Source organism: Urocitellus parryii, chromosome 9 (assembly GCF_045843805.1).
Source record: "Urocitellus parryii isolate mUroPar1 chromosome 9, mUroPar1.hap1, whole genome shotgun sequence".
Lineage (NCBI taxonomy): Eukaryota > Metazoa > Chordata > Mammalia > Rodentia > Sciuridae > Urocitellus > Urocitellus parryii.
In genome coordinates, this window is record NC_135539.1 from 60090995 (window position 1) to 60104625 (window position 13631).

The 13631-nt window shown below is 36.6% G+C and overlaps 1 protein-coding gene across 1 annotated transcript in view; it reads left to right on the plus strand.

The window, feature by feature from the left end:
• Nucleotides 1-13631, plus strand: part of Mrc1 (mannose receptor C-type 1) — an 84872-nt gene that overhangs the window by 36541 nt on the left and 34700 nt on the right. Inside the window, exons 8-12 of the mRNA XM_026407751.2 lie at nucleotides 2845-3002; nucleotides 3485-3595; nucleotides 5736-5851; nucleotides 9223-9371; nucleotides 12509-12708. Coding sequence (XP_026263536.2) covers nucleotides 2845-3002; nucleotides 3485-3595; nucleotides 5736-5851; nucleotides 9223-9371; nucleotides 12509-12708 — 734 coding nt within the window. The remainder of the gene's footprint in view (nucleotides 1-2844; nucleotides 3003-3484; nucleotides 3596-5735; nucleotides 5852-9222; nucleotides 9372-12508; nucleotides 12709-13631) is intronic.

A 13631-nucleotide genomic window follows, 5' to 3' on the forward strand; every position in this document is an offset into this window, starting at 1 on the left:
AAAGGCTAATCATGTGCACAGTGCAAAAACTATATAGTAATTTAAAGGATTTTTATCACTAAGTGGTAATTCAATTATTTTTCTCATAATATGTAATCAAATTATGGATAGTTTTTAAGTGTTATTTTCCTACATAAATATTATGTGTGGATACAGAGATGTCTACCTTAAAATTCTCAATGATGTTTAACTTTTGGAATTACTAGCGTCTATGTATGTATTTTCTTTTGTAAGGCCCGTATTTTATCTCACAAGAGACATCTTTAAGTGCACCGTCTCTTACTTTAGATTTTCTTTTCTTTATTAATGCAGCTAAGGCTGCTAGGGTGTTGAATAGCAGGAGAAATGAACCTTTTTTTTTTTTTTGAGTGGTTAGGTGTTGGTCTGAGCCTTTTAAAGAAATTGATGTCTCAATCTAGGTGGACACTTTTAAAAGTGCATAGAAAATGTATTAAGCAGAAATAAAAGATGGGTAAAATGAGTTGGGAATCCTGGTCTTAGAGATGGGCTGGCTAAGAAACAGCACAATGATCATGGGCCTTCTGCAGTTCTTGTTGATTAAGTGATTATCATTTTCATCTCTCACTGATGAGGCTGCTGAATAGCTGCAGCTGTTCTTCATTTCCACCCAGCAAAACAAGAGGAAGTGGATGGTGGTGACAGAGTTGCTGCTGTCTGATGCATACTGCCTGGAAATGGATTGCGGCAGTGGGGGAGAAAAAGCAATTAACAAGTAGATAGGAAAAAATAGGAAAAGATTTAAAAGGTCCCCAAACCTTGTTATTCCTACCAACTGTGTCCACTGGAAACCATTCTCCTTGCACACCTCCTTGAGGGTGGTACTGAGAAAATTGCCTGCTGCTGACTGTAAACAATTTCTTAATTCTTCTGTTTACCTCTCCTGGGAAATTTAGACTAGGTGATAATGAAATCACAAGGGATATACCTGAATAACAGTTACTTACCATCATCAAGTCTGCGGATGAATCAGTGGGGGACAGGTAGGTTAGAATGCTCAGGGGCTGCAGTGTAGATCTTGTCTACTTTCTATAACGTGACTGAGCAATAAGAGAATCATGTTTTTATTGCTATAGTGATTGTGGGAAGCTGGACGACCAGGGTTGCTTTTAAATTCAGCTTGAGAATTAGTAAATGATTTAGAAATGTTTTTATTTTAAAAAAAGAATTATTAAAACCAGAAAATATATAATATTTATAATATTACAACATTGTAATGCAACATATACTTATTTAAAACAAAATCATCTTGATAAAGGTAAAGGAAAGTTATAAAATGAAGATTGCCACTTCTAAATCAAAAGTCTTCAGAATTCTTTTTATTTTAATTATGGAAGTCTATTGCCTGTGGATAAATTGGGACCTGCACCCATAAGCTATGCCTTTCCCAACTAACACAGCTCCCTTAACTGATTTATATAAATTAGCCTAATGACTTTACACTCACGTGTTGTATATTTTTGTAGGATGACTGTGCTTAGGAATTACAAAAGCTGTAGGGGGAGAACAGTTTCACGACAAAATATGTTTGTAGGAGTCTCTTGATACTTTATTATAATTGTGGGACTTGGGAGTTGAAACTTACATTCGTCTTCAACTAAAATCCTTAGGGGATGCATGAGGTCTCTTTGATACCTATATTTGTTGCTCAAAAGAGCATGATCTGCCACTCCAAGTGAGAGGAAAAGGGGGCCATCCGGGCACTGTCATTCATGCTTCGTGACTCTGGAAACATCTGCTGCGCTGGCATGAGGCCAGTCAAGGACTTCTCCAAAATCAAAGCTGAATGACAACTTTTAGGAGGAAGAAACTTAACCACTTAGGGAATTTCTTATAATAATCTTTATAAATCCTTTGAAATATTTTTTTAACCATGAAAAGACCATTTAACAAATATTCATGATGAAATTTCCAGTTATGCAAATTAGATAGATATTATAGATTCTTTAATTTGTTTTGTTTGGAAATGTTTACTTTTTGCAGGCATGGAATCTTATATCTGCAATTACTGCAACTTTTTCCCCTCATTTTTGTTGTGATATTTAGAATTATTAGAATGGGGGTAGCTCCTTATAAAATCAGCAATATTTTCCATATAATTTGAAAAAAAAACAGATCAGATTTTAAATCTTGACCTTGTTATTTGAGTTCTGCTAGTATTTCTTGACATTTCATGGTGAAAATGATTTTAAAGTCATTTATATTTCTAGACTAATAACTAAATGCCAATTGTCAGAAACCAGTCTGTCTCCTCAGTTTATGTTTCTATCACTGTTACTCTTAATAAAGTGATTGATCAGTTAACAAAAGCAACTAGAATATTCTTAATTCCAATGATTAGTAAAATAGAACTGGTTTTAAATTTGTTATTTAAAAATATTCATAAGATTTGATACTAGTCAAATAGGTTTTTATGCACTGAATACCATATTTCCAGCGATATAAGTGCAGTTGGCAGGAAAATTATTTGTAACAAACAAGCATCTTCACAAGATAGAGTGTAATAATAGATCTACCTTAATTTCATTTTCACAACTCCCAGGAGATATAGTTTGTAATAGTGACAACTAAAAAACTCAAGTCATATTTACAATGCAAAGAAAACATTACACAACCTACCACTGACAACATAAAATGTGGTTTACATCTGAGTTTTCAGCATGTAGGTCAGATTAACACTCCAAAGGATTACTTTTTATGACAATGATGATATCAAGGGAGTCTAGCTGTGTTGACAAAGCAGAGTTCCTTCCTTTCCCTATACCCGGTTGACCTTTGGAAAGCAACCTTTGTATATAGTAGGTTTGTATTTTTCTTCCTGTTTAGAGCCAAATGATGAGATGTGGATTGGCTTAAATGACCTCAAGATTCAAATGTACTTTGAGTGGAGTGACGGGACTCCTGTAACATTTACCAAATGGCTTCGTGGAGAACCAAGCCATGAGAACAACAGGCAGGAAGACTGCGTTGTGATGAAAGGGAAGGTAAGGCAACTTTACCGACATCTGGGAGAAGTCAGCAGAGTCTTCCTTCTGTCCCTCTTATTACGTATGTTTGGTGAGAGTGTTTCCATTTGAGATATTTTTATATAGATCAAAATTGAACTAAGATTCAGATTTAGTTTCTTGAGTTTCTATCAATTGTATTGCCAAGTGACATTTTCAAGAAGACCAGAAAGATTTTGTTTTTTGCTCCCAAAGATAAACTTAACTAACCATTAGCTAATATTCATAAGTTCCTATTGCTGGGTCATAAATGGTACCCACAACCACACAGTCACTTTACATCGGTATAGCTGGAGTTCAATTTGCTCTTTACATGTAAACCATGAAATTTCCTTTCCCTTTTATAGCTGCCATAGTCCCTTAATATCATTGGATCTTAGTTTTCCTTTATGGAATCACAATTGCAAGAAAATAGCATCAAAGAACAGATAATCATTTATTTTTCTCTGTGCTCCCTTAAGGATGGGTACTGGGCAGATATGGCCTGTGAGAAGCCACTTGACTATATCTGTAAGATGAAATCACAAACCCAAGCTCCAGAAACAGAGGAAGCAGAAACAGGCTGCCGGAAAGTAAGTATAGAACGTACACAATGACCAGTCAATATTATCTGATATACTTGGCTTTACTTTGTAGGAGAAATTCTTCCTTCTCTGCAGAACCAAAATGTTTCAATGGTCTAAATGTTCAGTGGTTTACTGCGTTTGGTGTCATTGTTCTGTTGAAAGTTTTTTTTTTTTTTTTAATTCTCTGCAGGTAATATAGGGCTACCCATGGTCAGTGGTTCCATTCAGAATGTCATGAGAATTGGATGAGAGAACAGGGAATAAAATGGCACTCTTCATAGAGCCTGGTGAGGGCACTGATATGTAGGCAGGTCATAGGAATTAGTGACATCCAGATGTTAGGAGTCTATGATCTGTCCAGAACATTTCCAGTAGATAACCTCAAGTGCATATAGCAAACTATCCATGGTCACTTTTTCCATATATGTATATGGGACTGACCTTGAACTTGGGATCCTCCTATCTCAGTCTCTCAAGTGGCTGGGATTACAGGCTTGTGCCACTGCAATTTGTAATGGTTTGTAATTTTCAATTATGAGTTGGGGTCCACTGTTCCCATCCCTACCCCCAAGTATCATCATCTCAGATGACCTGGTATGTGGAAATTTTTCTACTGCATGTTATTTTGCATTCTACTTCCTTCAGTGCCTAAGAACCCCCACCTTTGTAGACCAAGTATTACTTTAATATTTTGGCCACGGATCTCATACAATGTGAATAGTGTAGAGTTGGAACTGGCATCCATCTTGGTGTAGAACTGGCATCCATCTTGGTGCAGAACTGGCATCCATCTTGGTGCAGAACTGGTATCCATCTTGGTGCAGAACTGGTATCCATCTTGGTGCAGAACTGGCATCCATCTTGGTGCAGAACTGGCATCCATCTTGGTGCAGAACTGGTATCCATCTTGGTGCAGACCTGGTATCCATCTTGGTGCAGACCTGGCATTTATTTTCAAACTGAAGAATATTTTTTCTAATACTCAGAACCCCAAACAGATGACAAGGCTCTAGACATTTTTTTGTTTCTATGGCTAGAGTTTTCTAGTTCTCCATTCACAGAAGGAGACTCCTCTTCCTAGAGGGGCCTCAATTCCAACTCCCTGCCTCAGGTGGGTGAAAAAACAAATGTTGTATTCTTATGGACAGGAATATCCAGCCCCTTGGATCTTAATCTGGATTTGATACACCGGTAGACTATTTTCCATTTAGCTTTTAATATTCTATTTATATTTGGTACTTGGAGAGTTCCCCTTCTTCCTGTCAAACTCTAGTATGGATTTTTTATTTTATGTATTTGCCCCATTTGATGTATGGGAGAGGAACCACATCAAGTTGTGTTGCCTGAGGTTGAATGAGTGCTCTCCTATGATCAGATGATATAGATTTAATTTCACCATTGGTAATTGCCTCTATAGACAGCCAGACTTGCTATTTCCCAAATTATTTCCTGTGGTTAACTTTTTTGAACTGAAATCTTAGCTGGTTGTTCAGTTTCTTCAGTGACTGCTTCACAAATAGTTGAAGGACACATAAGAACTGAAGAGAATTACCATTCTTTATAATTTCTTATGTGACACACAATGTAATACTGTGTTGTTTTTAATGTATATATATATACACACACATACACATATACATGTATATATACATATGTTTAATCATATATATTTGATTTTTGTTGCATTTCAAGTCCTTCAGGTTTATGCTCTTTAGACATTTCTATTATTTATTAATTTGTGTTTCATGATAGAAGATTACCAAAATAATATAGTTTCTAACATATATACATGATGATCTGCTTTTTTCTCCATTGCTTGATGACATTATTTTTTTCATTTTTTAAATTTGTTTTAATTAGTTACACATGACAGTACAATGATCTTGACGTATTATACATTTGAATCAGATGGGATATAATTTCTCATTTTTCTGAGTGTACAGGTTGCAGAATCACATTGGTCATGCAGTCACGTATATACCCATAGCAATAATGTCTATTTTATTCTGCTGTCCTTCCATTCCCCCCTCTCTCTCCCCTTTCCTCCCATCACTTCTCTCTACCCAATCTAATGTGATACAATTCTTCTTTTTTTTTTTTCCCCTCACATCGTCATACCTGCATTCTGGCTTGATGACATTATTAGGGCTGGAAAAGGCATGGCTTTTACTGCTATATGATTGGACACACACTTTCAACATTTACAGAAGCCAACCAAACATGCCAAAATGAGAAAGCTTATTTGACAACGGTTGAAGACAGGTATGTCACTGTTTTAATTTTATTTTAAAATATGGTCAAATAATGAAAAGTTTTCAAAAAGGCCTGGAAACTGAAATATCAGTATGCTCTAAATTTTTGAGTGAATCATGTGTGACCTTGTGGTATGGCTTATAAACAGAAAACCATTAAAAACAATACTCTTATTTGAATATTAGTTGCAAACATTATAAAATATTTTGCTACTTTTAGTACTATAAAGCAATATTTAGAACAGCTTACTAATAATCTAATGAATGTAGTTTTAGAATGAACTCTTCTCTGATCTACTACATGTCAAAATTTTAAAACAGGAAAGGTAAGTAAAATTGGTCAGCTCAAAAAATCCCACTTTCTATTTCTGCCACTTTCTCCACCAAAAAAGAGCACAGAAGCGTCAGAATCTGAGGATACAGAAGGAAAGACCAAATCAAACTCAGTTTCTCCTGATAGACGCTCATAGTACAGAGTGTGTCTGTGACACTCTCTACCTGGACATGGAGTCAGCCCACAGCCTGAGGACTCAGGTCCCAAGACTGTCCCTTCAAATGCCACTCATAAGTCCTAGGTTGTTTTACATGTGCTTCTGAAAGACTGGATGTGCAGGAGTTCCTTCTTTAAGTTCAATTAATTTGCTTGAGTAGCTCAGGGTACTCAGGGAAACACTTACATTTACTGGTTTATTGAAAAGGATATTATAAAGGATATCCATGAAGAGATGCACAGGGGATGGTGTGGGAGAAGGTGCATGGAACTCCTAAGCCCTTCTTGCTCTGCTGCCCTCCGGGAGCCTCAATGTGTTCAGCTGTCTGGAAGCTCTCTGAACCCTGTCCTTTTGTGCTTTTAACAGAGACTTCCTTGGCTAGGCATGATTGCCAAAAGACTGGGTGGGAAAAACTCAGCAAGGTCTGCTGTTCACAGTCCTCTTGGCTACTCTGTGCCCCTCTCTCCAGGGCATGGGGGTAGGACCCTTCTGGAATGAGGGGGTTATTATGACCTACTATAAAGTAAGCATTATAAGCTTGGAGTTGAGGACAAAATCCTCTCTCTCTCTCTCTCTCTCTCTCTCTCTCTCTCATAGTATCACAGAGAATAATTTATTCAGTCTTTCCATCCTTTCATTTTATTCCCTTTACTTTATTAATAGTCTTGCAGGTCAAGAAAATAAAATAAATAAAATAGATATAGAAGATTTTATATAACTTTTAACCTTTAAGGTAAAATTTACTTATTCATTCTTTACTTAATTCTCTGTAGAGCCTTACATTGGCCACCTAAGAAAATTAAAAGAAACTTAAGAATATGTATTTTATTTGTAGCAAAAATTATTGAGTGTTAATAAACATAATAAAAAGTAAATTATACCTATTGGTCTTTCAAAGCAGACCCGATAAAAAGTCTAAGGAATAGTGCTGATATTAATTATCCTTTCATAGGCTGGATGCAATGGTACATGCCTGTAATTCAGTGACTTAGGAGGCTGAAGCAGAAGGATTGCAAGTTTGAGGTCAGCCTCAGCAACTTAGCAAGTCCCGAAGTAACTTAGTGAGACCCTGTTTCAAAAAAAGAAAGAAAGAAAAAAAAAGACTGGGGATGTAATTCAGTGGTAAAAATGACTGTTATAATATTTGCAGTATTTATAGAACAACTGTATTTCAACTTATATCTTCATCTCATATACAGTTAAATGCTAATACATCATGGCAAACTCCATGATGCAACATCTGAAAATCAGAACAAAGATACTTTGCATCTTCTGACAGGGAGGATAAACTGCCTGTCTTTAAGTACTATAGGGATGATTTGTATCTGCACTATCACTGATTTATTAGTCTACTGAAGAATAATGTACAAGATTTCACTATATTTTATGTTAGTTTTTCTGTGTTTTTGGTGACATTTATATTTAGGAACCCATTAACTCTTGTTGAATTTGAATTTTAACTTCTTTATTGCAGTGTATCCAATTAATGAATACTCTTTTCATATCAGTAAACTCAAAAAAGGACAAAAACTCTATCTACATCATGTTCAGAACCAATCATAAGGTGTAGGTACTTGATCTGCAGGTATTCTGCAATACATTTTCCCATAATTCTTGAGTTCTGTTCACACAAATTCTATCTGGATATTCTGGATATTCATTTATTCTAGAAATAGATTTCAGAAGCTGAAATGTTGTAATTCCATTTGGTCTTGTCTTTGGGTCTTGTACATTGTATGTTAACAGTCACAGAATTTTCAAGGAAATGCATATTTATGTTATTTATTTTTATGTAATTTTATTTAAAAATAAATACAATCTCTGTCTATGAAATTCAGGCAACATCTCAATGGCAATAAACTCCTTAGAACATAATGAAAGTATTTTTTAAACTACAAAAAAATTTTGGATATTTAAGGAAAATAAGCTGCATTTGGAACTTGTGTTTGTCCTATTTGATGCACAAAATCATTAAGACAATGGTCAATTAATGTTCTGTTATTGCTACATCTCTCCACATCCATTCTCTGTTCTTTTTGAAGTCAACTCCTTCTCTTTTTGTTCCTGAAAACTCTCTCTTGTTCCAAGGAGAGATTTCTGTCTGTGTTGCCATCAGTCAATTAAGACAAACTTCGGTTGCTTTTCCAAACAAATTGCATTGTTGCCCGGTGATGCCAATTCCAGAGATGAGAACGCAAAGGCTAAGTGTTAGAATTCGTGTTCTGCCTCCAGCTCTTGGTAGAGACCGAATTTTTGCTTCTATTTCTTAATAATTTTCTCTTTCAGAGTTGAGACATGAGAAATAAAATTGAGGGAGAAATCCTCACAGATTATTTCATTTGCAACATCTTCAATGATGTTACTATCCCTCTCCTTGCTTAATCAAGAATCGAGTGGAGTGTCTGTCCTATTTAAAAAGTGAAATAATTGTTTTTCATTTTAAAAAGACTTTTTAAATGACTTTATTTTGTTTATTTATTTATTCATTTATTTATTTCATATGGTGCTGGGGAACCAACCCAGTGCTTCACGTGTGCTAAGCAAGCACTCTACCACTGAGCCATAAATCCAGCCCGAAAAAATTGAAATAATTGTTTAAACAAACCTTTAAAAAATTTATATAGCGCCTTCCTTTGTATTTTGAGGAGGGTAATGACGTTAGTATATGTGAATGATTTTATCCACTCAGCTCTGTATTTTTCCTTCGTAAACTTACCTATCTTAAGAGACAATTTTTATAATTTAAGTGAACTCAATATAACACAATATGGTTGCATTACCAACTACAGCATAGCTCAAACATAACTGAGATACTTTTCGTGTTGATAACTTAAAACATTCATATAACTATTTCTAAAGATTAGTTGAATATTAATTTTTATTTTTAAAGATATGAACAAGCATTCCTGACTAGTTTGGTTGGATTGAGGCCTGAAAAATATTTTTGGACAGGACTTTCGGATATACAAAATAAAGGGACCTTTCAGTGGACAGTGGAGGAGGAGGTGAGGTTCACCCACTGGAATTCAGATATGCCAGGTACGTGCCCTGCCTTTTTTCAGGGATTCATTCATTCTATGAATCCATCTGACAAAACCTGTCACTTCTCCCTTTCCAAGTAGACAATGGAAATTAATTGTGTTTTCAGTAACTATTTATATTACACTTTTTTTTTCTTTTTGTTTTTTAAATCTCAATGAGTTTGCAGTGTTCTAAGGAAAAGAAGAGAGGAATTGCTAGTTTATTTGGTATTGGTCTATTTGAAAAATACTTGTAAAATCCTAAGGAGTCACAAATGTTCTGAATAGTGAACTTTTCTGAAAACTTGAACCTTTATTAAATGGATATACAACTTTTCAATGCAACTGTAAAGAGAAATATTGTTCTTGAGTGGTGGGGTAAAAAGAATGCTTATGTGGAATTCATTATTCTGCTTTCTTGAATGTGTGATTATGTTTAACACTTTGTATGGCTGAGCATAAAAGAGTAGAATTTATTCAAGTGAGGAAAAAGGAAGACAGAGCTCCCTCAAGGTGAATGGGGACCCGTTCAGGGTTTCCACTTAACTGCGCTAGTCTAGAGGTTTTTATGTGACTACTAGCATTGTATATAACTAAGGGCATTGATCAATGTGCTAATCAGGCATGGGAGAATTACCAAATGGTCAAAATCTATATCAATCAGGTATTGGAAAAGTGCCAAGGCTGTTAGTTAGCCTTTGAGTTTATAACCTTTACTTAGGTCTGAGAACACATTTAGCTGGATTGTTTGTCATGCTTTTACAAGTTAATCTCATGAAGTGGCTTTTACATTTAGAGAAGTCTTTATGTGGCCCATTTCCTTAACTGCCTGTTTTTATTATCCATCCTATCTTTTTCGACAAAACACAGAAAATTCAACATCCTTTATAAAAAATATTTCATGTTCTTGGGTCAGAAGCGAAGAAAGAAAACAATAGCCCAAGCGTGTGTATTTACTACAGAGTGGTTGAGTAACTTATCAATCTAATAATGATCTAGTAATACACCCTAATCTCCTGCAGTTATTTTAACTTGCATTCTCCCTCAGCTTCTAATAAGAAAAACAATAATCTGAATGGTGCAATTCTTGTATAATTATTAAATTATTGAACTTTATGAAAAATAATAAGGTTGAGGCTCAGTCTTAAAGTTACTATGTAGGATATTAAGAACTGAATGTGTATTTAAAAAAAAATCTTGGTAGGAATTGTCCTTTGTACTCTTACATTTACTTTGCCTCTTTTGCTCATTCAGCTGTAAGATTCTGCAAGATTAATCCTAGAATGTCTTTGAGGGGAATAAAAAACTGTAGCTGGGCACGGTGGTGCATTGCTGTAATCCCAGTAATTCAAGAGGCTAAGGCAGAAGGATCTCAAGTTTGAGGCCAGTCTCAGTAACTTAGCCAGGCCCTAAGCAAATTAGTAATACCCCGAGAATGTGGCTCAGTGGCAAAGTGCCCCTGCCTTCAAACCCCAGTACTCCCCTCCTCCAAATCAGATCAAACCGGAGGTACAATTCATTTGCAACCATTGTTATAGGGAATCCTTGATGGAAGGTTGGTGGTTCCCCTTTAGGAAATGTTGACCTCTTTGACTTGAATGTACAGTTTTGAGAAGAGCAGGCAAGAACTGCCAGGCAAGTTCCCCTCATGCTATGGTGAACTGATTCTGGGAGTTGGTGGGCTGCTACAGCCCTAGCTCTCTTGTATTCCAAGGTAATCAGGTTCCAACTCAGGACTGTAAAGAGGATGGGATTATTGTGGGACTCAGAGAAATCTCTTGGGATGTCAGGACATCAGGCATTTAAGAGAAAACATTCTGGAAAAGATTTACCTTTTAAGAATTATGAGAATTATATCTAAGCCCTTAAATATCTTTAAAATACCATTAATAAAAAATATTAGCTCATGGGTGCAGCAAGAAATTATGATGTTTTCAAAGCTCTTAGTTAATTACTGTTTGGAAATCGCCATCACTAGGAAATAGAATGGTAGACTATTAAGCTTAGTATATTTGTTGCAGAGGGGACCTGCCCGTGGAGCCAAAGTGGCCACAGGGGTCTGTAGCCACCAGTTTTTCAAATCCTAAAGGAAGAATTTCACTCGAGTTGCACAGAAGTTTATTAGAAAAGTAGAATGAATATGACATAGAGTATAGGAAGGAGGTGGCTCTTAGAGAATCTGTTGTTTTCTGGGTTTTGGGTTCCTTTGTTCTCGCCTTAGTTTCACATTCTCCCTTTAAGAGGTTTAGTACCCCTTGTAAAACTCTCAGCAAATACCCTTTGTGAGGGTCCTGATGACCTGGTCACAAGGGGTGAGTGTGACATGATCTTGAAACCAACCTTCTCTTTAAAGGTTATAATTAACTATGGCTGGGGGAGGGTTGGTGCATCAGTTCCCATTTTTCCAGACCTTTGTGTTGATAAGGTCCTCTGTGATTGGTGATCCTGTGATCTATGGACTCTCTTTGATGATACTGATACCCTCTCTATCAGTGACCACCCTTCGTCCTCCTTCCTCCTGCTGAACATAGTCATCATTTTACTTTATGTACTTCTTTAATTATTAAAGCTGGCATTCATCACGACCCCGTCAGCTAGGCCCTGTGAAGCGCATTTTAAGACGAAGAAATCAAGTTCACAGTGGCTGAGGAACTTATCGAAAATCTCCGTCCTCAGGAGTATCTCGTTTTGAAGTCCGCAAACAACTTCAGCCTTAGAGACCTACAAGGACCTAAGGGGAGAAAAAGTTCTTAAAGAACTAAAAAGAAAATGCAGTCAGGCAGCCTGCAGGAAGGAAGGAATGAAGGAAGGAACATTAACTCACTTCTTTTGTCATTGTGGCACATTTGATCCTACTAAAAATTTTGTATCTTTACATGCCTATGTGTGAGATGATAGAAATTCAAAATATTCTAAAACTTCCTACGATTAAGATCGTAATTCAGTTGGAGACAGAGATCACATAAATAAAAGGCCAGAGATGGTTCAAATAGCACAAACAATGGTCAAATGCTGCAGTAGTGCTCTCCTGCCTTGTGGTACCCTGTGAAGGTTTGAGCAAGCACCCTCACCCTCAGCTTGGAACGGGCTGCTGTGGGGCTGCAGGCCTGCAGCAGACTCCTGTAGACTGAATTCTGCTTCATCTGTTTAATGCAGGGCGAAAGGCAGGATGTGTTGCCATGAGAACTGGGCTGGCAGGGGGTTTATGGGATGTATTGAAATGTGATGAAAAGGCAAAATTTGTGTGCAAGCACTGGGCAGAAGGAGTAACTCGGCCACCAGAGCCCACAACAACCCCCGAGCCCAAATGTCCAGAGGAGTGGGGTTCCAGCAGTAAAACAAGCTTGTGTTTCAAGGTAAGCGTCACTTATTAAGCTAATCAAGAATCTAGAAAAAATAATCTGAGATATCCATCAGCCCAAAGACTCACTTAAGGAATTAAAGAAAAACAAAGTACACACCCTAGAAATTTTATTCTGATTTTATTGATCTAGAAAGGGCCTGGGTGTCTGTTGGTTTGATGCCAGTGGCTTATGTAGACCAATAAATGCAGCCAACCACCCAAATGCAACTTGTGGAAGTCTTTCATAACCTGCCTTGTCATTATTACCCCCTCTCTGCTTTTTTCTATTTATCTAGTTTTATTATCCTATTGTGAACTCCTTATTTTTTCATCTTTATCAGAAGCTTTGTTCCCCCTCACGCTATCCTTTGCACCTCATTTTTGTCCTGCTGTTGAAGCCTAAGCTAACTGAATTGGCAAACTAATCTACAATAGTGCCATGAAGGTATTCAAGAGAAAGTACTTAGGTTTCTGTGATTTCATCCCTGATGGATCTACTGATGGAAGATGAAGTCATTGAGAGGTAGGGCACATGGTCTTTCAGTGCCCTTTAAATGACAGCTCAGAATTCTACTATTATTTCACACATTCCTAGGTTGGACCATCTATTTCTTCCCGATAGAGTCAAGTTCACCAAAATAAACCATCATCGAAACAGAAATAGAAACAAAAGCACAGACGAATTAAACCTCAATTAATTAAGAATTTGGGGTCTCTCTCTTTCCTCTCTCTCTCTCTCTCTCTCTCTCTCTCGTCATATCCTTTCTAGAGAAAGTCACATATTAGGCAAATACAGCAATGTATCTACTACTTAACATATTGTCCTGCTGTCATGACCTCTTTTATGGCAATTAGTCATGACATGCCTTGTAAGACAGTTTGGCAAGACTAATGAAGAATGTCTGTCAGGCCTAGAGATGTGGCTCAGTGATGGAG